We start from the raw sequence: 24457 nt of genomic DNA, 5'->3' as shown, positions 1-24457 counted from the left end.
AAGTGGTCAGTCTAATACATCAGTAATAGAAAAGAGGCAAAAACTACACGGTCACCTATTTGATAGACTCAGAAGAAGAATTTGACAAAATTCAAACCATTTTATAAAGATAAAAATTATCAGTAAACTAGAAACAGAAAGGAATTTCCTCAGTCTAATAAAGGGCATCTATTAAAAAAAAAAAAAAAAGCAACAGCTAACATATTTAATGGTGAAAGACTGAATGCTTTTCCTGCAGATGGAGATTAAGACATGGATGTTCTGCTCTTACTACTTCTTTTCAACATTTTGCTGGAAATTCCAGCTAAGACAAATAAGCAAGTAAAGGAATTAAAGGCATCCAGATTAGAAAAGAATAAAACTTTCTTTATTCTCAAGTGACATGATCTTATAAAAGAAAATCCTAAAATCTACTTTAAAATTACTAGAATTAATGAGTTCAGCAAGGTTGTAGGACACAACTCATTGTAGAAAAATCAGTTATATTTCTAAACTAGCAATGACCAATATGAAAATGAAATTAAGAAAACATTTCCATTTATAAAAGTATCAAAAAGAATAAAATATGTAGGAAGAAATTTAACAAGGTGTATAAGACTTGTACACTGAAAATTGCAAAGCACCATTGAAAGGAAGACTTAACTGGAAAGAAATCTCATGATCATAGAATATTAAGATTGTTAAGATGCCAGTTAATATGGTTAAGATGACAGCACTATGTACGTTGTCCAGATTCAACACATTACCTAGCAAAATCCCAGCTGAGTATTTGTAGAAATGGAAAAGTACCTCAGAAATTCATGTGGAAATACAAAGGACCCAGAATATCTGAACAAACTTTAAAAAGAAGAACAAAGTTGCAGGACTCAGCATTTTCTAATTTTAAAACTTGCTATAAAACCATAATAATCATTTTTCATCATTTTAATTCTAAATCTCAATATAAAAACTTGAGTGTTTGAGTTTTAATGGACACTGAATTGATTTCAGATTATTAATGTGATTTATTTAAGGAAATGTATTTTGTGAGGAGACTATCAGCATTTAAGGTAAACTTACTTTTTAGACTTTATTTTGAAAGGTAATTAGTTCATTTTCAGATGTAGACAGTTCACACTGAGAGTATTTATGTTAAAGGAATATATGTTATTGTTCAAGTATTATCAGTTTGAATAATTTATTCATATTTTAAACTCAGTCCTAAGATGAATAAAATGTGTTAAGTGTGAAAATGCTTTTGTTAACAAAGTACAACACAACTTTTAGCTAATGATGTTTAATTATCCCCTTGGGCAATCTTGATACCTTGGATTTACTTTGTATTTTCTTTTTTTTTTTTAATACTGTAATTGGCACACAGTGTTTCTTTAGTTTCGGGTATACCAACATAGTGATTCAATAACTCTTTTGTTATACTACCTTGGACTTACTTTGAATACCAGTTTTTAAAGAATAGGAGAATGATTAAAAATAATGGAAATGCAAACCCAAATGACATCTGAATATTTGAATTGGCAGTGATAGTCTAATACTAGTAAGTTCATATACTCTTTCTTCAGAATAGTTTTATTTTATTTAATATGGGAAAAATTTATAATACGACCTTTTAATAAAACTGGCTTTAGAAACTAAAGATTTAATTATTGCCAACCTTCACATACATGTTCCATGGGATACACAGCATACTTGTGCAAGTATGATTCTTTGTACTAGAATTAATAAGAAAATAAAAGACATATCTTCTTACAAGCCATTCTGAAGTAGAGGAAGATACAAATCATTAGTTGCATGTGTACACACAGAGATGTGTATGTGTGTGTATGCGCACACACCTGTAAATACACATATGTGCATACATATATATATTTTTTAAGATTTTATTTATTTATTTGACAGAGTGAGAGATGGTAAGAGAGGGAACACAAGTTGGGGAGAGGGAGAGGAAAAAGCAGACTTCCCCCTGAGCAAGGAACCTGATAGGGGGCTCAATCCCAGGACTGAGCTGAAGCCAGATGCTTCACAACTGATATACCCAGGCGCCACTGTCTATTTTTATATATGGGATGTAACCTGAATTTTTTTTTTAACCATTGTCAGGAAATGAAGTATTACATATAGTCTAGACGATTAGTTAGAATTCTCTTTGTACTGGATTTGAAGGTACTTGTTATTTTTGAGGATCTGCTCTGTTGTCAGGCACCGTGCTGAGAGTTTTACATTGTTTCTCTTAATCTTTCAAATGCACTGCATTTTAGAAAAGGCGGCACTAAGGTTCATAGAGTTTAAATAATTTGCTTAAAAACCCACACATTTATTAAGTCATAAAGTAGGATTTGAATGTATTGCTTGATGGTAAATCCATATTTGTTTTCTGTCATCGTACTTTTATTTCTAAAAAGCAATTATGAAGACAAATGAGCCTAAACAAAAAAAATTTTGTGTTTTCTAATTATCACATATTATTCCCTGTACTATTCTACCTTAGCACTGTAATTGCTGTACTGTCTTGCTTACAGATTCATCCTTGTCTCCCCAACTCCACAAACTAACATATACTGGTTGCTCATTAATTATTTGAATTAAATTAATTAAGTGAGTAGATGGTTGACAGATCTCAGTTGTCTATATAGTGGTGTAAAGCATATATTCTTAATTAAGTTTGCAAGTTATTATTCTTCAGAAGACTAAAAACTAAACTCACATTCAGTAATTTGATAATTGTCCTTTTGTTTCCAAACATTAGACTCTATTTAGACTCTTGCTGAAATATGTTACATCAGCCAGAGTATCTACAGATTGACAGGATCTAGTGAAATGTAGATAAAAGTTTGATTTGAAGTTCTTATAATCAAGTCATTTTAATAACACTTTGATGTGTAAGTACTTCAGACATTTTTGTGAATTGATAGTATATTTAGCTGATCAGATAATGCATTCTAATAAGGTTAAGGTGCCTGCAGTTTATCAAGGCAGATAAATCTAGAAAGTAGTCTGAAAGGTAATTTTGGAGCTTGGCAAATCTAGCATGGTACTGTCTGACATGATAGCCATTAACCACTAATTTAAATTAATTAAACTAATTAAAAGTAAATAAGATTAAAAATTCATTTTCTTTGGTCACAATTTAAAAGCTCAGTATCACTTATGTACACACAGAGGCCATATGTAGCTAGAGGCTATCCTACCAGATCACATATAAAACATTTCTGTCATTACAGAAAGTGTTATTAGCTAGCCCTGGTCTCAAAGCCAGGGGAAAAGATTTAGGAGTTATTTAGAGATGGACAGTAGTTAATTCAGCAAATATTTGTTAAACTTCTGTAGACTCTGTAACTATATAAATGTTATGAAGGGCTCATGTAGTGGAAGTGACAACATGTGAACAACCAGTACAGTTATGTGCTAAGCATTATACTGGGAGGATGTCCCAATTGCTGTGGGCTTTATTACAGAAATAATTTAACTCTGCTTTAGGGTTCAGCATCTTGAATTAATAAGTAGAAGTTTTTTGTTTATAGACTGAAGTCCTCAAGCACAGAGGTTCAGCAAAGGAAAATGTTAGTTAGCAGAAGTCAAGTCTGAATCAAATACCATGCTAGAGAATAGTAAGTCACGAACCAGGAAATGAGAAGGAAACTCTTGACCATGGAACACTGTATTGAGAGGAGTAGAGTAGGCTAAAGGATCAGTATGAGAAAATATGGAGAGGTAGGCAGGTCCCAGACCAGTTCAGGAGAGATCTCGTAAACATTGTGTTCTGGGTATATTATCTCACTTATGTGTAAATTGATCAACTTCTAGGCTGGGGGCAAATCTTTAAAGTGACAGATCTATACTATTAATAATAATACTAAGAGCTACATACACGGTGCCTACAATAACAGTAACTAACACGGACAGATAGTGCTTACTGTATGCCATTAACTGTCTTAAACACTTGATATATGTTCGTTCACTTAGTCATCAAAACAACCCCATTAGTATTGAGTTACTTGAAAGCCTTCAGTCATGGATTGAGAAATTACATTGCTAAGGTATCTTAACTATTATTCAAGGGTACAAAGCCCAAAAGATCTTCCCCTTTATTATTACTCTCAACCTCATTAAATTGGCACCCTCGAGTAAGCATGAAGAAGCAGTTGGTTTAAAAAAAAAACAGGGAAAGGATTAGGCATTACAGAGATTTTTGCTCCTGTACTCTGTAATCTGAGGGTTGCTGTTCTGTGCTGAATTGTGTTTTTCTCAATCCACCCCGAAATTCATATGTTCTAACCCCCAGTACTTCAGGATATTACTGTATTTGGAAATAGCATCTTTAAAGAGGTAATTAAGCTAAAATGGGACTATTAGGACAGGCCTTCATCCAGTAGAATTCTCCCTTTTGCCAATATTCTTCTAGTAAGAGGATATTAAGCAAATAACACCTAGAGGGGAGACAGTGTGAAAACACAGGAAGAATGTAGCCAACTGCAAGCCAAGGAGAGAGCCTTCAGAAGAAACCAACCCTGTCAACACCTTGATCTCGAACTTCTAGCCTCTAGAACTATGAAAGAACAAATCTTGGTTTAAGCATCACCCCCCTGCCTATCACCCCCCTTTGTTATGGCAAACTAAGATGATAGCCAAGATTATACATTCATTGGGGCGCCTGGGTGGCTCAGTGGATTAAGCCACTGCCTTCGGCTCAGGTCATGATCTCAGGGTCCTGGGATCGAGTCCCGCATCGGGCTCTCTGCTCCGCAGGGAGCCTGCTTCCTCCTCTCTCTCTCTGTCAAATAAATAAAATCTTTAAATAAATAAAATCTTTAAAAAAAAAAGATTATACATTCATAAATATTGGAAAGTTTGAGTGCATGTTTTTGACTTTTGGGTTGATTTTTTTGCTCTGCCTTCTAAACCCTCTACTGGGTTTCAGAAATAGAAATGTGAGGTATGTCATTCTCAGACCTGACTTGTACAATGAAGAATGCAAGTTGGGTGTCCTTTGAGGTAGAGAGTTGAAGATTAAACTACATCTGCAAGATTTATTCCATACATAAACATTTTTCTCTCTATTTTTTTTCAGTGATTATATTTGGATTTGTTGATTATTTCTTATGAAAATATAGGTGAACATTTTTAGAAATTAAATACATCCTCAAACATTTTATATTGGAGATATATATATATTTTTAAGGTTTTATTTATTTATTCGTGAGAGACAGAGAGAGGAAGTCAGAGGCAGAAGGAGAAGCAGGCTCCCCACTGAACAGGGAACCAGACCAGGACCCCAGGGTCATGACCTGAGCCAAGGCAGATGCTTAACCATCTGAGCCACTCAGGTGCCCTCGGTATACATATATTTTTCAAAATAAACAATTTAAACTGCTAGAGTTTTAGAGGAACAAACTTTAAAAGTACTTCTTAAATTCAGAAAGTTAAATGTTTGTTAACTTCACAGAACAAATCACTTATAACACCTTGGGTGTTTTCCCTTTTTTTCCTTTAGCAATTACAGAATATTACCACCAACCTTATTAGGGATTGAAGGAGTGGCAGTGTATTTGAGATAAGTATAAACCTAAGAATATACATCATTTTTTTTCTGTGAAATTTAAAGATCTTGAGGAATTTCATTGTTAAAGTCCAGTAAAGTACTAGGTAATCATTTTATGATACTGCATTTATAACATTTGGCCTCGAATATATACCTTTACAAATCTAGCCATCAATGATATGAATCACAAAATGATGGATAATTTACCAGGTTTCCTCACCTATCACACTTCTGAGAGTTACTTTGTAAGATTTCTGTGGTCTTTTGTAAGATTTCTGTGTAAGATTACATGATCTGGGTTAAGAAGCTGTGCTGTTATGATTATGCAGTTTTGTGTGTGGCTATATTTTATCTCAGTTGGAATAGCTGTCATTCATAGTTCTCCTTATTATTGTACTATTGTCTGTAATAAGATTATGGAAAATTTACACTGTGTGCAGATGACTATAAAATGATGTAGGAATCCACATAGTTTGAAGATATGTAAATTCTACATTTTGAAGCTGGACAAATCTTGATTAGGTGCCAGAAACCTATGAGTGTGCTTAGAATTCAGGCATGCACCTTTATTACAGAGTAGCTCTGGTTTGATGTGTGATGTTGGCAACAGTGAAGTGATTTTCAAAGGGTTGTGTGTGTGAATTTTTCCTAATCACCCCACATTTTTTTTAAGACTTAAAAATAATTTTCTTGGGGTGTCTGGGTGGCTCAGTGGGTTAAAGCCTCTGCCTTCAGCTCAGGTCGTGAGCTAGGATCCTGGGATCGAGCCTTGCATGGGGCTCTTTGCTCAGCGGGGAGCCTGCTTCCTTCTCTCTCTCTCTCCCTGCCTCTCCACCTACTTGTGATCTCTGTCTATCAAATGAATAAATAAATAAATAAAATTTTTAAAAAATAATTTTCTTAATTGGTGTTAGTGGCATAACTTGAATCCTATAACTTTCTTGCTCTGCACATGAAGGCAGATACTTTTGTCCCCTTTGTTTACTACTCTATACCCATTACCTAGAACAGAGCCTCACCTGTAACAAGACCTCAGCAAATATTTGTGAAATGAATGAATGAACTCCCAGTGCTCACTGTTTATCTATTTAATTCATTTAATGGAAGTTTATTGAAAACCTGTTATGAGCCAAGCTTTAGGGTATAGCATTTCGTAAGACAAAATGTTGGCTTTCAGGGGGCTTTTGTTCTAGTGGAATAGAAACTGCTCAGTAAACCACTAACCAAATAACTGCACAAAATAATTTCAAATAGTGACAAGTGCTAGGTAAAAAATAAAATAGATTGATATGGTAGAAAGTATGTGAACATACCCTGGAATTTGCTGGTCAGGGAAGGTTTCTCTGAAAAGATGACATTTGAGATAATGGAATAATAAGGAGCTAGTCCCCTAAATAAAACCCATGTAGAGAGATAAGTTTCCTAGATTTTATGAAATTCATTTTAAAGCCATCTACCTGCATAAAATGTCCCAAGGTTCAAGAATCTTCTTCGGGGAAAAAAAAATTACCTCGCTGGAAAAGGTTACTGACTACTTTTTTCTCTTGAATTTTTTCCTCTTGGTTATCCTTCACTGTGATTTCTGTTAAAACTATTTGTTCATCCTCCAGCATTTCTTGTATTATGATTCATTATTTCTGTTCTTACTTTTGTTTCCTTTTTTGGTTTTTTTTTTTTTTCTTTGAGTTAACCCTGCCTTTTCACACTTACTTAGACACATACTAATTTTCAGTCTTTTCTGTTGTAAGTATTTAAAGGTCTGCATTTTTTGGTCAATACAATTTTGCCTATATTCCAGAGTTTTAACGTACAATGTTTTGGTTATACTTCACTGCTATTTTCTGGTTTTTGTTATGATTCCCTAACCCACAAATTACTGAAGCTCTTTAAAATTTGAAAATATATTTTTATATTACTGATTCTGATTTAACTGAAATTTGTAAGACTTGATTTATGATGTTCTCAATAATAGTCCATTCTTTTCATTTTCATGTCAATTCCATATGTGCTTCAAAACAGTATGTATATTTTCTAATTATTAGGCGCAATATTCTTTACATGGCCATTAAACCAAGATTATTGGTGGTGGTGTTAAGATCTTCCATATCCTTGATGATGATTGTCTACTTGTTCTGTTAATCACTGAGAAATAGACCATCAAAATAATGGGTTTGGTGTTTTCTCTCTGTAACTTTTTTTTAAAGATTTTATTTGTTCATTTGAGAGAGAGACCATGAACAGGAGTGGAGGAGGGACAGAGGAAGAGGAAGAAGCATACTCCCCACTAAGTGGGTAGCTGGATATGGGACTTGAACCCAGAACCCTACGATCACAACCTTAGCATCCCAGGCACCCCTCTCTGTAACTTTTTTTTTTTTTTTAGATTTTATTTATTTATTTGACAGAGAGAGACACAGTGAGAGAGGGAACACAGGCAGGGGGAGTAGGAGAGGGAAGCAGGCTTCCCACTGAGCAGAGAGCCCGAAGTGGGCTGGGATCATGACCTGAGCAGAAGGCAGATGCTTAACAACTGAGCCTCCCAGGTGCCCCTCTCTGTAACATTTTAAAATCTAATTTTATTTTCTCTCTTTTTAATATGCAAGCTTAGTCCATTTATATTTATTTTATTAATATATTTGGATTATTTCTAACAATTTATTTTGTGTTTTCCATTACCCCTACTTCTTACCTACTTCCCTTGGAGTGTGAGGGTCTTTCAATCTTTGTCTGAAATATTAGCCAAGGAGGTGAAAGATTTCTACCCTAAAAACTATAAAACATTGATGAAAGAAATTTAAGATGACACAAATAAATGGAAAGGTATCTCATGTTCATGGATGGGAAGAGTTAATGTTATTAACATATCCATACTACCTAAAGCCATCCTAAGATTCAGTGCAGTCTCTATCAAAATTCCTGTGGCATTTTTTACAGAAGTAGAAAAACTCCAGAAGTGTATATGGAACCGCAGAAGAACCCTGAATATCCAAAGCAATCCTGAAAAAGAATAAAAGTGGGAGGCATCACCACTTCCTGATTTCAAGCTGTATTATAAAGCCATAATAATCAAAACAGTATGGTTCTGCACAAAAGCAGAAACTTAGACCAATGGAAGAGAATTGAGAGCCCAGAAACAAACCAATGCATGTATGGTCAGCTAACATTTGACAAGGGAGACGAGAACACTCAATGCAAAAAGACAGTCTCTTCAATAAATGGTGCTCGGAAAATTGGATATTCACATGTAAAAGAATGAAATTAGACCCCCTGACCTTAAATACCACTCGAAAAAATTAACTGGTAATGGATTAAAGAGGAGAAACTACATAGAAATTGTTCCCGTCTGTGTTGATATTTATAGTAATGGAAAAATTGAAAGCTACCTAAATTCCTTATATTAAGAGAATGGGTAAGTAGTTTATGGTATGGTCATTTGTTGAAGTACTTTGAGTGATTAGTAGCATGGAAAAGTCTTTTTAAAAATATTAAACTTCAAAAGATACCGAATTGGAGATTATATATATAAAGGGGCAAAATTAAGCCTATACATAGGGAACAAGACTAAGAAATTTATTAAAATATTAAGAGTTTTTCATGTGTCTGATAGCCATTTGTATGTCTTCATTGGAGAAGTGTCTGTTCATATCTTCTGCCCATTTTTTGATACGATTATCTGTTTTGTGTGTGTTGAGTTTGAGGAGTTCTTTATAGATCCTGGATATCAACCTTTTGTCTGTACTGTCGTTTGCAAATATCTTCTCCCATTCCGTGGGTTGCCTCTTTGTTTTATTGACTGTTTCCTTTGCTGTGCAGAAGCTTTTGATCTTGATGAAGTCCCAAAAGTTCATTTTTGCTTTTGTTTCCTTTGCCGTTGGAGACATATCTTGAAAGAAGTTGCTGTGGCTGATATCAAACAGGTTACTGCCTATGTTCTCCTCTAGGATTCTGATGGATTCCTGTCTCATGTTGAGGTCTTTCATCCATTTCGAGTTTATCTTTGGATACGGTGTAAGAGAATGGTCGAGTTTCATTCTTCTACATATAGCTGTCCAGCTTTCCCAGCACCATTTATTGAAGAGACTGTCTTTTTTCCACTGTATATTTTTTCCTGTTTTGTCGAAGATGATTTGACCATAGAGTTGAGGGTCCTTATCTGGGCTCTCTACTCTGTTCCACTGGTCTATGTGTCTGTTTTTATGCCAGTACCATGCTGTCTTGGTGATCACAGCTTTGTAGTAAAGCTTGAAATCAGGTAACGTGATGCCACCAGTTTTGTTTTTATTTTTCAACATTTCCTTAGCAATTCGGGGTCTCTTCTGATTCCATACAAATTTTAGGATTATTTGCTCCAGCTCTTTGAAAAATACCGGTAGAATTTTGATCAGAATGGCATTAAAAGTGTAGATTGCTCTAGGCAGTATAGACATTTTAACAATGTTTATTCTTCCGATCCAAGAGCATGGAAAGGTCTCCATCTTTTTGTGTCTTCTTCAATTTCTTTCATGAGTGTTCTGTAGTTCTTTGAGTACAGATCCTTTACCTCTTTGGTTAGGTTTATTCCCAGGTATCTTATGGTTCTTGGTGCTATAGTAAATGGAATTGATTCTCTAATTTCCCTTTCTGTATTTTCATTGTTAGTGTATAAGAAAGCCACTGATTTCTGTGCATTGACTTTGTATCCTGCCACATTACTGAATTGCTGTATGAGTTCTAGTAGTTTGGGGGTGGAGTCTTTTGGGTTTTCCATATAAAGAATCATGTCATCTGCAAAGAGAGAGAGTTTGACTTCTTCATTACCAATTTGGATACCTTTTATTTCTCTTTGTTGTCTGATTGCTGTTGCTAGGACTTCTAATACTATGTTGAACAAGAGTGGTGAGAGTGGGCATCCTTGCCGTGTTCCTGATCTCAACGGGAAGGCTGCAAGCTTTTTCCCATTGAGGATGGTATTTGCTGTGGGTCTTTCATAGATAGATTTTATGGAGTTCAGGAATGTTCCCTCTATCCCTATACTTTGAAGCGTTTTAATCAGGAACGGATGCTGGATTTTGTCAAATGTTTTTTCTCATCACTAGCCATCAGGGAGATTCAAATTAAAACCACACTGAGATACCATCTTACACCAGTTAGAATGGCCAAAATTAGCAAGACAGGAAACAACACGTGTTGGAGAGGATGTGGAGAAAGGGGAACCCTCTTACACTGTTGGTGGGAATGCAAGTTGGTGCAGTCACTTTGGAGAACAGTGTGGCGATTCCTCCAGAAATTAAAAATAGAGCTTCCCTATGACCCTGCAATTGCACTACTGGGCATTTATCCCCAAAGATACAGATGTAGTGAAAAGAAGGGCCATCTGTACCCCAATGTTTATAGCAGCAATGGCCACAGTCGCCAAACTGTGGAAAGAACCAAGATGCCCTTCAACAGACGATTGGATAAGGAAGATGTGGTCCATGTACATGATGAAGTATTATGCCTCCATGAGAAAGGATGAATCCCCAACTTTTGTATCAACATGGACGGGACTGGAAGAGATTATGCTGAGTGAAATAGGTCAAGCAGAGAGAGTCAATTATCATATGGTTTCACTTATTTGTGGAGCATAACAAATAACATGGAGGACATGGGGAGATGGAGAGGAGAAGGGAGTTGAGGGAAATTGGAAGGGGAGATGAACCATGAGAGACTATGGACTCTGGAAAACAACCTGAGGGTTTTGAAGGGGCGGGGGGCGGGGTGGGAGGTTGGGGAAACCAGGTGGTAGGTAATAGGGAGGGCACGTATTGCATGGAGCACTGGGTGTGGTGCAAAAACAATGAATACTGTTACGCTGAAAAGAAATAAAAATATATATATATTAACAGTTTATCATAGGATAGAAGGACTTCGGATTTTTTTCCAGTTTTCTGTTTTTTAGATGTCATAAAATTAGAATGTGTAATCTATATAATGAAAACTACTTAAAAGGGTGGGGTTAATTTAACATATTCCCAGATATAATTTGAAATGTCCTACTAATTCAGGTATGCTCATCTCAAGCTCTTCTTATCAATTTATACTTAATTTTAAAAAAATGAATACTTAGCAACAAATGAACTAAGCATAAATCTGCCAAATATTGTTTGACTCATCTTTGTTTCAGAGTGAAGTTTATCAACTTTCCAATAAAAGTGTGCCACTGTATTTTTTATTCCCTTCCTTTTTTTTGCTTAAGTCTGACATCCAGGAAAGTGAAGTAATACTTTTTTAACAAATGTGTGAAATGTGTAATCCCATTTTCCTTCCCGTTCTTATAAGGTTTAAATAGCTCACATGTATTCTAGAAACATTTAGTCTTTTGTTTTAATACTTCTTTCTCTCGTTTTAAGGTCATTCTGGTACAAGTTAATCCAGGGGAAGCATTTACAATAAGAAGAGAAGATGGACAGTTTCAGTGCATTACAGGTAAGAATTGTAATTTGTTATCCTTTGAGATGACAAAAATTTATGGTACATAATAGTTTATACACTTATGGTTTCTTCCTTTCCTTCTCACTACTTCTGCCACACCAGCGCACAGACTCTGAATTTCTTATGACTTAGTCTAGTAGCATTCTTGTTAGTCTCTTTTGCCTGGTTTCTTAATCTTACAGTCCCTTTCTCAGAAATCTTCAGTGAATTCAGTTCAGGTTCCTCTATCTTTTAAGAAAATTATTGCATCTTGGGGCGCCTGGGTGGCTCAGTGGGTTAAATTACTCTGCCTAGGACTCAGGACATGATCTCAGGGTCCAGGGATCTAGCCCCACATTGGGCTTTCTGCTCAGCAGGGAGCCTGCTTCCCTCTCTTTCTCTCTGCCTGCCTCTCTGCCTATCTGTGTGTGATCTCTGTAAAATAAATAAATAAAATCTTTAAAAAAAAAATTATTGCATCTTCCTTGTCTTGCTTTCACTTTCCCTTTAATATTGTGTCCCTTTATCTTGCTAAGTTGGCTTATTCACTGTCTTCTTGAATCTGTCTTGTACTTTCTGTACTATTCTTATTTGTAATCTGTCCTTACCTCCGCCATCCCTAGCCTATCCAAATCCTACCAATGCTTCAAGACTGAGTGCAGATCTTATCTGTAAAAAAAATTTTGTAGTCACTAGCCACTCCCCCCCCCGACAGTTATGATGAACAAAAATGTTTCCAGGTATTACCATATGTCCCTGAGGGTGGTGGGGGCAAAAGCACCCACAGTTGAGAACCACCACCCTATGTAAAGAGAAGAGCAGTAAAAAGGTAGTCACTGACTTTGGTATTAGAGAACCTGGGTTTAAATCCCACTCTGCTATTTAACCTCTATGAGGTACATTTCTCATCAGTAAAATTCCGTTTCTTATGAATAATATTACACCTCTTAGGATTGTAAGGGTTAACTAATATGCATGTAAGGCACTCTAAACCACATCTAGCACATACAAGGCATTCAGTAAATGGTATAAAGGATGTTGCGGTGTTGTTTAATAGAAAGTGACTGATTTCTTGTGAAACCCTTAACTAATTATTGTGCCGTTCATTTATCAAGTAACTACATACTTCCTTATAATATTTGTTCCAGTTATATCTTTTAAGCCATTTAAAATTTTGTGGGTTTAACTTGAAATGTTTATTCAGTTTCTCCAACTAAGTCCTAAGCACTTCAAGGGCAAATACCATTTCTTACATTTCTTTGTATTCCCTTCAGTATTTGGCCTTCTACATATTGGGTACCTAACTAGTAGTTGTTGCTTTAATTTGAAAGGAGCATGATAAGTAGGTTGACCATGTGCTTTCTCATCCAAACTGATACTTCTGAGAGTGTAGGAGGACCCTAGCAACTACTCCAAAACAACTTATCAGCCAAGATTGTCCCAGGTAAACCAAGATTTATGGTACCCCTCCATCTTACTGGCACAATCTAATCTATTTTATCAAAGAAGAAACAGACTTTACTCTTTCCAGAGAAGTAATTAGCTCAGTAATTAAAATTAAAATTTTTAGCCTGCTATCCAAATCTCACATGCCTTCTATTCTCTAAGTCAACTTAAATCTGTGTATCAATTAAGGTAACTTCACACACAAATATTATGAGCTTAAAAGAAACCAGGTAGTAGAATTTATTTTTTTTTAATTTATTTATTTGACAGAGAGAAATCACAAGAGAGGTAGGCAGAGAGAGAGGAAGGGAAGCAGGCTCTCCACTGAGCAGAGAGCCCGATATGGGACTCGATCCCAGGACACTGAGATCATGACCTGAGCTGAAGGCAGCGGCTTAACCCACTGAGCCACCCAGGCGCCCCCAGGTAGTAGAATTTATAAACAATATAGTGAACTTTGCCTGTCTTTACTTGTCAGTTAGGCTTTTATAAAATAATTCCATTTTTATATTGGATAACTCTTAGAATGTACATTTCTAATAGAGCACACATCTTAAGTTTGTTTATATATTACTTAAAATTTTTTTCAATAAAAACTGTTTATGATGGAAGCATTTTAACTAGTATAACATTGGTCTTCTCAAATACAAGTGAGGATCCTCATTACTTTATAGTGTGACTTAAAATACAAAAAACATTAATTGCAGTTGGATAACCAGACTTTGAATTTTAAATAACTTCTATTTTAAAAGTTAATTTGTGAGAGACTATGGACTCTGAGAAACAAACAGGGTTTTGAAAGGGAGGGCGTGGGGTGGAGGTCAGGTGAGCCTGGTGGTGGGTATTAAGGAGGGCACATATTGCATGGAGCATGGGTGTGGTGCATAAACAATGAATCTTGGAACACTGAAAAAATAAATAAAAGTTAATTTGTAACTGTAATTTGTGAATCTCCTCCCTTATAAAATATAGTAATCTGATTTTTATGTGGTAATTACCCCTTCAGCCGGAATAAAAAAAAGACTATTTAATTTATAATGTGCCTATAGTACTAATAGTCTCTTAATAGTAGGAACTGACTACCATGTGAAGATATTTTTAGGCAGGGACACATTTCTCTGCTTCTGTAGGAAAAGGGAGACTCTTTTCTGAATGACAGAGTGAAGAGTGGAGACGTTTTAAAATTACTAGGCAGAGTTTTTAAAAACACAGGATAGGATAAGGGGAACCTGAAAAGTAAAAAGCCCTCTCCTTTTTATGTTTTTGTTTTTTGTGGTTTTTTTTTTTTTTTTTTAATTAAAAGACAGGATGAAGGTGGAAGGAGTAGTAGTAAACAAGGGACTGGGGTAAAGTTTTTATTAAGACCAGTGTGCCCTCACTTCCAAGCAAGAGAAGACAGGATGAGAAAAGACTAATGACTTCTCGAGCTCATCTTCTCCTTTTCTTCCCCTTTGCTATCACTAGTTTCTGTTATGTGGCAGACATCTTCCTGAACTAGTTCTAGAGCTAGGTAAAAGTTAAGGAGAAATAGAAGCAGAGGCAACAGGTAACAAAGAGAAAGTCTTAAGGGAGGAAAATCATGTGCCAGTGAAGCTCAGAGTAAAATAGGATCCTTGGCTCTAAGGCTGTCAAGTTAGGAAAACTTTTCTCTCCACAGCCACTAGACCAATAAAGAAAATCTCAGTAGTAAAACCTGAAAACTGAGGTAAATCCAGTGTAAATTAGTAAACATTTGAATTAAAGACTGTTCTTTTTTAAAGTAGTTTTATTATCTGTCAAGAATTTATCAAAAAGGGGCACCTGGGTGGCTGAGAGGGTTAAGCCTCTGCCTTCAGCTCATGGGTCATGATCTCAGGGTCCTGGGATTGAGCCCTGAATCGGGGCTCTCTGCTTAGCAGGGAGCCTGCTTCCCCCCTCTCTCTGCCTGCCTCTCTGCCTACTTGTGATCTCTCTCTGTGTCAAATAAATAAATAAATAAATCTTAAAAAGAAAAAAAAGAACTTATAAAACAAAAACTAGCTTAACAGAAATCACAGGGAACTTCAGATAATCCCCTTATTTTATTGGAAATTCATAATTTGTGAGTTATAGCTAGTTATGGGCAGAGCTCAATATAATACTTCTTCTACTATAGCATACTTACTGGAGAAACAAATTGTTAAATGCTTTTCTCCTTGAATTTATTAAGTGTCTCCTGAGGTATACTCTGCCAGCTGTTGGAAATTCAAAGAAAACTAAGACACCGTTCCTGCTATTCAAGAACACAAAGTAATAGGGAAGAAAGGAGGAAAATTAACAATTGTATTACAGTATACAAAGAACTACAAGAGACATGACAGGGTATTGTGGAAGCATAGGAGGATTACTGTGATGCAGAATGATAGTCAGGAAGAAAATCTGTCAAGGAGAAATTGATTTGTGACCTGGCTTTAAGGACAATAGCAAATGACAAAAGGATCTCAAGGAAGCATTTTAGACAGGAAACATATACAAAAGCAACAGAAGGAAAGAATAGCTTGACTTTTTTGAATAACTGCAAAGAGATCAGACTTTCTTAAAAAGTTGTATAAAAGGGATATAGATGTAGATGAATCTGAAAATGTAGACAGATCTTGAAATGGCTTGACTGCCATATGAAGAACTTTAACTTTATTGCAAAGATGAGGAAGAGCCATCGAAGGAGATTATGTTGGAAAGTTAACATCTAGTTCACAGTTTGGAATGATTGGCAATGTCTTTACGATGTACTATATGCTGGCTAACTGAACATAATAAAAAAAGAAGATCGGCAGTGTCTTCCTTCCAATAAAGTGGAACAAATATTCTTCTAAATGCAGTGCTGAGCTTCTCTCTCTTCCTTTCACCCCTAAAAAAGAAAAAAGAAGGAAATAAATGGTCAGGAGCCAGAAACAGGACTTTTCAATATTTGTTTTTCAAAATATGTTTCATATGTATAATGAAAAGAATATACTTTGTTCATTGGATTTTATCATTTTTTTATTGTTCTGTGCCATTTTTTCTGAGTCTTATCCAGGGTCTAATGTCTTATCTTCCTTTTACTCTTTATGTTATATCCTGTCCTTTTAGATCCTACACCACTTTCAAATATCTAAAAGTGTAGTTCCTTGCCTTTTACAACTTTCAAGTTGCCATTCTCCTCATTGGTTAGGTTTATTTATACTGTATGATTCTGACCCATATGTCATTTTTGCCATCCTAAGCCATTATTGCTTTCAGTACAAATACATTATTTCTTTTGAAATCAGAGTATGATCTTGAATCTTTTCTCTTTTGGAAGGTATTTTGACACTTTTAGCAATTTGATGTTTTTATGTTTTCTTCATGAAGTGCTTTAATAGCATTTCAACAGATTGTTTTGTATGACGATAGGTATTATGAAAATTAATTCATCCTTGCCTGGTAATTGTATATAGGAAAGTAAAAATGTATTGAATGAGTAAATTTTCAGGTTTAGTATTAATAAATCTTTGTAATATGTGCTAAAGACTGTTCTTCTTAGTTTTGTTTTGTGGAGAAGTATGAAGAATAGAGAATTAGGCAAGGTTTCTGAATTTGGTTTACTGGGAAGCATACTTCTTAGAGAGTCTATGGTAAACTCTTTTATGATCCCTGTTGTAGAGCTGGCTTTTAATGGTGGTAAATTGGTACCTATCCATCAGACATCATCTATTCTATGAAGTGTTTGCAGAAAAGGCCTTCCCCCCACCCCCAGTTTCTCTCCTCATCTACTTCTGGATGCCAATACAGAAATAAATGAGGACAGAAATTATGTTTTACATATGTTTGTAGCTCTGGTGCCTTGCGTAGCACTCAGCACATAGAGAGTAATTAAGTTGAATGAGGAAGAAAAAAAAACTAATGTTTCTTGACCATTTTCTACATGTCAAGCAAATGGAATATATATTGACAAACACTTGCTCTAAAAACACTCCTTCCTGAAAGACAGGTATGGCTCACTTTTTTTTTTCTTTCATGACTCCTCAAAAAGAATAAATAGGACTAGAGATTAAGAACTTTTTAATTAAATGTCTAGTGGCTTTGCACTGTTATGGAACTTCTGCTTTGGTGTGATTCCATGCTACTGTATGCAAAAGAAGTTACAAAAAAAGCAAAAAGAATATACAGACCAGTTATGCCTAAGTAGTTTTTATATGCCTTACCCTCTTCAAATTATATATTTTAGGAAGATAAGCAGTGATATTGATGATTGTTTAATTTTATTAATCTAATAGAAGAGTAGTTAAGCACATGGTACTTGGATTTGAGTTCCAGCTCTATCATGTATTCTTCTATCAGTCAGGTTATAGTAAGCAATTAGTGATTATTTTTACATCCTGTCTTACACTTGTTTGTTGTAAATATGGTGTGTGTGTGTGTGTGTGTGTGTGTGTGTGTGTGTGTGTGTGTCCATCATGTAGAATTTGGAACATAATTAATCATAGAGATTATTATTATGCTATGCCTTTTTGGACATAGTTTATATCTGTGCGATCATTGAACCCAAGACCTGCATCAGACATATAACCCCTAATTATGCTGATCATGAATTACCCAGGTGTACATTTTAATGATATATTTTGCAACATTGCTTTCACAGTTACATTTCAACAACAATGAAGACCTTATATTCTTCATCCATTCATTCATTCAGTATTCAGTAAAAGAAGTATGTAAGCTGGGACTCTATTTCCTACAACTTATTTGACAGACTTTATTTTATATCTTTATATATTTTCTATATCTATGTGTCATTAAGATGAAATGAAATTTGGTTACTGGCCCGTTGCCAGTCTAAAGGTTTGTGTTATGTTGTATTATCCAGGACTTTGTCCTCTAGGGCTCTCTTTGACTGACCTTCCTTCCTTTTTTTTAGAAGTCCTTTTTTTAAGTTTTTATTTATTAGAGAGAGAGAAAGAGAGAGAGAGAACGAGCAGGGGGAGGGACAGAGGGAGAGGAAGAAACAGACTCCCCACCGAGCAGGGAGCCTGACTCAGGGCTCCACTCCAAGACCCCAGGCTCATGACCTGAGCCAAAGATGGATGCTTAATTCACTGAGCCACTGAGGTAACCCTGTCTTTCTTTAATCAGTAGCATTGACACAGTAAATGGCATGTTTATAAGATTTTCAGGTGTCAGAAAGTTACCAAGAACAACTAATAACAATAAATGTCAAGCTCAAGAGATCAGAATATATTGAAATGATAGGTCAGAACCAATAGGATAAAATGTAATAGGAATAAATACAAAGTTTTACATTTGGTTTGAAATTTGGCTGCACCAGCAATGTGCAGATGTGTATTAGTCAGAGTTCCTTTTAAATAGACTCTTGTATATTAAACACAAAAGGAATTTAAGATGATATTGAGAGTCTTCCTCTTCTTTCCTGCATGGTAGTTCAGACCTAAAGCCATTAGGTGATGCAGAACAATATAAATACCTGTCATGGTTCATAGGGTTGCCATAACACTATACCAGGCACTGGTGGCTTATAAACAACAGAAATTTATTTTTCACTATTCTGGAGGCTGGAAGTTCATATCACGGTGCCAGCATGGTTGGATTCTGATGAGAGCCCTCTTTCAGGTTGCAGACTTCTGAATTCTCACTGTATCCTGGAGGAAGGGGCAAGGGAGCTCTCAGGGTTTTCTTTTATAAGAGCACTAATCCCATTTATGAGGGCTCCACTCTCAAGATTCATCATCTCCCAATGGCCCTACCTCCTAATACCATCACATTGGGATTAGGATTTCAACATATGAATTTGGGGTAAATACATTTAGTTTATAGCAATACTGCATTGATAGGAGTGAGTGAGATGAGCTGCAGTGCCCCAGAGTAGGATGTCAGAGCCTGAACTGGGTAAGGAGTTCATCAGATAGGAGAAGAGCCTAATTCAGAGAGTCAGTACCCAGACTGAGGAGAGAATTCACACAGCAAGTTGTCCTGGTATACGGACTCAGAGTCCAAGCAGGCTAATGAGAGTATCATCAGGAAGGGGTGGCCTGGGATAAGGTGTAAGAATCTCAGCAGGATAAAGAAGTCATCAATACAATTTGGCAACCCAGTATAGGGAATCTGTGGCAGAATAAGGTGAGAGTATCTATATGTGAAGGCATCCTGATGTAAGGAGTCAGGGCCCAAAGAGAGTGAGGAGGTCATCTGTGTGGAGGGTTACGTGTTAGAGCCCCAGTAGGATCAGATTATTCATACATAAGGAGTTGGTCCTTAGAGTCAACGCCCAAGTCAGGGAAAACAAAACAAAACAAAACAAAGCAAACAGCAAAAGTCCACACAGAGGATAGTCTGCTGTTGAGTGTGGAGGACCTCCGCTAAGTGACAGCCTGACATGGGGTGTCATAGCCCCTTCAGAGTGATGAAAATGTCCATACAGTGGAGGCAGTCAACGAGAAGAGTCGGAGCCCAAGCAATGTGAGAGCATTTATGGGAGAGGAGGTGACTTGGTTTGAGGTGTCAGAACCCAGATGAGGCAAGGAGGATATCTACATGGGAGGCCGGGGGTGGGGTCCAGTAAGGAGAATTGGATCCTAAACATGGTGAGGAGGGTATCCCTCTTTCATGGTAGGAGATACAAAGCCCAAGGAAGTCCTCATCTGCATGTGGGGAACAGCCTAGCATAGGAAATCAGAACCTGACTGGGGTGAGGTGGGCATCCCCATAGAGGAATAGCCTGGTGTGGATTATCAGAGCCCAAGCAGGGCAAGGAGGCGCGCGCGCACACACACACACACACACACACACACACCCACCCCCTGGTGTGGATTATCAGAGCCCAAGCAGGGCAAGGAGGCGCGCACACACACACACACACACCTGGTGTGGATTATCAGAGCCCAAGCAGGGCAAGGAGGCGCACGCACACACACACACACACACACACCCCTGGTGTGGATTATCAGAGCCCAAGCAGGGCAAGGAGGCGCGCGCGCACACACACACACACACACACACACCTGGTGTGGATTATCAGAGCCCAAGCAGGGCAAGGAGGCGCGCGCGCACGCACACACACACACACACACACCTGGTGTGGATTATCAGAGCCCAAGCAGGGCAAGGAGGCACACACACACACACACACACACACACACGGAGTGGGTAGTCCAGCATAGGGTGTTAGAGCTTGTGTGTGATGACATAGTGGCAAGGAGAGAAGGACATCTATGTAAAGGGTCGTGGGGGGTGGAGTAGGCTCAACAGGGGGAATCGGAGCTGGAGTAGGATAAGGCCATCCATGCTGGGAGACAGAGTGGAATTAGGACAACTTCACCGGGACAGGAATGGTGGCAGAGATGGAAGATTGATTACATATACAGGGGACTATGTAAAGAAACAGTTAACATTAAAAATCATGAGAGCTGGGTTTCTTATTATCTGAGGAGTTTTAGATGTGGAGAGAAAAGAAACTAGAATAAATCCTGGTGGCAACTGAGTCAGAAAAGCAGACATTCCTGACTCTGGTTCTGGAGCAGAGAAAGTACAAGAAGACTTAGACTGCAAAAACAAAAATGTAAGTTGAAAATAGCATTGAATTCACCTTGACACTTTTTCTACACATAGGAATCAGATCATAATAAGCAGAAATCCAGCATGGTAAAATGATCAGATTCCCAGCATTATCATTGGATGGCATATTGCTCTGGTTAGATGGTATCCTTTTAACATATTTGAAAGAAGTATTGACAGAGATTGAACCTGGGAGGGTAATAGGATAGCATAGAGTCAAGAAATCATTCTTGTAAAAGACTATTAGTACTTGAAGAATGTTTAACCTAGAAGAGAGCTGTTACTTGAAGACATTGTTCTCTGCACCTTTAGAGGGCAAAATTTAGACTAACAGGTAAGAGTTGTAGGGAAGCAAATTTTCACAGGGAACTGTTGAACAATATGGCTTTATAAAAATGGAGTCATTACTTTATTATACCTGAGTCCCATCACTGTATGTGCTCATGCACTGGTTGAGTGGCATTATGAAAGTGTTGCACAGAAAAGAAGATTGATTAGGTAAACTCCAGTATGTATTCTAACTAAAGATTCGTTGATTCCAAAATTACTTGTTAACCAAACTGAGATCGCTTTTGTTAATTCTGGGAATGAGTACAGTGGCTGAGAGGCTTCAATTTAAGAAGTATATCTGTGCATGAGAATATTTCATAAAGTGGTTGAGCTAATGAATGGTCATTGTTCAGAACAGACCTATGAACAAAATCGCAACTAGTTAATTTATTAATCCTCTTTCCTAATGAACTAAACACTTGAAAAAGACACTTTAACTAACCTGAATTTTATAGGGACAGGAACAATGATGCTGTCTTTGTCTCAGTACATAAAACCTTACTTAACTCAAGTGTTCAGGGATTCTTAGTTTTCTTCTATTTGGTTTCCTTAATAAGAGAAATTGTCTCTTTTTCATTTCTGATTCTCTGTACTAAAATAATGCCTTTAAGTTATTAGGCATGCTGTCGGTATTTATTGAAATTAACTGCTAAAGTATTTTTAAGTATATTGGTATACTCGTTTGCCTTCCAACCTACTATATACTAAAAATGTACTTTAATACTTAGGTATATATGATTACTAGTTCATATTGAACTGATCTTCAATATGAATACCCGTTAAGATTGTAGGGTAACGTAGACATGTTAACTTAAATATGTAAATAATGAATCAAAGATAATGCCGGGAATCTGATCATTTTTACCATCCTGGATTTCTGCTTATCCTGATCTGATTCCTATGTGTAGAAAAAGTGTCAAGGTGAATTTAATTTTGTTGAAAAGTATTAACTTTTACTTTCTCGTATCTCACCTTACATAGTGAAGCCAATAACATAACAGTCTCAGAGTGTGTTGATTCTGAGCCCCTTCACCAACTAGAGTTAGTATGTGACACCAGGCTCCGCCTCCAAGTCCTCCTGTTTTCCTTTTTGCTTCCAAGTGGCTGTGAGCTTCTCAGCAGTTACTGATGTTTTCTCACCACGTTGTTGCTGGTATTGCTTTCCATTCTGCATGGGAAACTCCAGTGAGGATTTATTTGACTCTTGTTTCTTTTACTATCACTCATTCAAGAAGTGATTAGCACCGTTGCCCCTGGGGCAGTAATTATTGACACTTTTGTTACCTTTTTTCTTCTCTTCATGTTGCTGCTGTTCATCACTGCTTTTCTGTTTTCACCTGGTCTCCTTATGCCCCTCATTCTGACTCTTCCTGCCATTATAGGGGTTTTTGAAGTTAAGATAAGGTTAGTCCCAACCAGTAAGTACCACTTTGTCCTCTGTATGTTCTGGAATCATGGTAAGCGGAACCAAGTGTCTATCTTCCTTGCAGTTAGTCTTCTCTTTCATATTTGTGTCTCCTTTGCAAAGCATTTTTTTTTTTAAAGATTTTATTTTATTTATTTGACAGTGAGAGAGAGAGATCATAAGTAGGCAGAGAGGCAGGCAGAGAGAGAGGAGGAAGCAGGCTCCCTGAGGAGCAGAGAGCCCGATGTGGGGCTCGATCCCAGGAACCCCGAGATCATGACCTGAGCCGAAGGCAGCGGCTTAATCCACTGAGCCACCCAGGCGCCCCTGCAAAGCATTTTTTTAGCAAGTCTCCTGAGCTGATCCAGATGACTTTTGAGGTCTTTAATAAATATAGTATTTTATTAAATACCTATAAGCCCTGTATCCTATTCATCTCAACTCTATTACCTAAGAGTCAGTTCTCTGCCCTCTAAAAGTTGGAGTGCCTGGCCTTGTTCTTTGTGTTCTTGTCTGAATCCCTTATGTCCATCAGATCTAATCGAAGCCCAAAGCCCATCTCTTAGGATGTCTTTGTGGGGGAGGAAAGAGGAAGATGGAGTTGTCCTCCAAATAGGAGTCCTAGTTGATCTGCTGTGATATCCTAGAATCCCCAAGACATGTGTACACACTATATCTCAGCCCCCATGACTCGTTAGATATGTCGGGCATATGATATTTAAAAATAACTCTGCAATTTATTAGAAGTTAAATGTCTATTGTTTTAGATATCGTACAGTTACTATAATTAGCATCATGAAATACTGTTCCTATAACTTTTCTTCCTCAAGTCACAATAACAGAACTTCAAAGAAATAACAAGGTATATGAATCAATTAATGGTGCATTGTAAAAGGCAGAGGTCTGGGAGTAAATGAACCTGAGTTCTAGGAACATTGGGGTGGGAGTTACAGGAAAACAGATTTAGCTCAGTATGAGGAAGAACTTTTTAATAAACAGAACTATCAAAAAGGCTCAGGAGTGATGAGTTCCCATCCATCTTTGTAGCTGGTAATGCATATGCTGGCTCTTCACTTGATGGTGCTATTAGAGAGGAGGTTTAATTTCTACTGAATGGATGGAGTTGATGCCTTTTAAGGTTCTTCCCAAGTCTAAAATTTTATGATTCTGTAGATTTGCGTGGATCACTTAAATTCTGATCATTATTTTGCACATATGGGAAATAAGGGTGGGCCAGTGCAATTTTTTTTTTTTTTGGCAAGTGCAAATTTGATGTGATAAGTTTCCATCAGCTCTCAAGTTTTTAGGTATTTTTAACTCTGCTAATATGCCATATTTTAAATATATTTTAATAATAGGGAGATCAGTAGTCTGAGAAGTTTTTTTTTTTTATAAGACCACTGATTATCTTTGGCCCACTGACTTTCCATCACTACAGATCTGACTGAACTTAACCAAGTTCTTTAGGTTCTATGTAAATTATAAATAACTCAAGTAAAAACCATATGTAGTAGATTCTTTCTATTTTAAGATATTATTTATTTGTTTATAAAAGAGATCTCACAAAGGGAGGGGGACAGGGAGAAGTAGACTCCCTGATGAGCAGGAGCCCGATGTGAGGCTAGATCCCGGGCCTGAGACCATGACCACCCAGGCGCGACCCCCCCATATGTAGTAGATTCTTACTCCTATATGAGTAGGCATTATTTTGCAGTACAGCAGACTAAACCATGGAAAAGTTAGGTCCTTTCTGTATTACTTAGGAA

The 24457-nt window shown here is 36.9% G+C and overlaps 1 protein-coding gene across 1 annotated transcript in view; it reads left to right on the top strand.

The window, feature by feature from the left end:
• Positions 1-24457, top strand: part of FNDC3A (fibronectin type III domain containing 3A) — a 167631-nt gene that overhangs the window by 46554 nt on the left and 96620 nt on the right. Inside the window, exon 3 of the mRNA XM_045977988.1 lies at positions 11905-11980. Within this exon, the coding sequence (XP_045833944.1) occupies positions 11905-11980 (76 nt within the window). The remainder of the gene's footprint in view (positions 1-11904; positions 11981-24457) is intronic.

This window comes from Meles meles, chromosome 14 (genome assembly GCF_922984935.1).
Source record: "Meles meles chromosome 14, mMelMel3.1 paternal haplotype, whole genome shotgun sequence".
Taxonomy (NCBI): Eukaryota; Metazoa; Chordata; class Mammalia; order Carnivora; family Mustelidae; genus Meles; species Meles meles.
The sequence above is the reverse complement of the archived record's forward strand: the minus strand, read 5'-3'. Positions and strand labels throughout refer to the sequence as shown.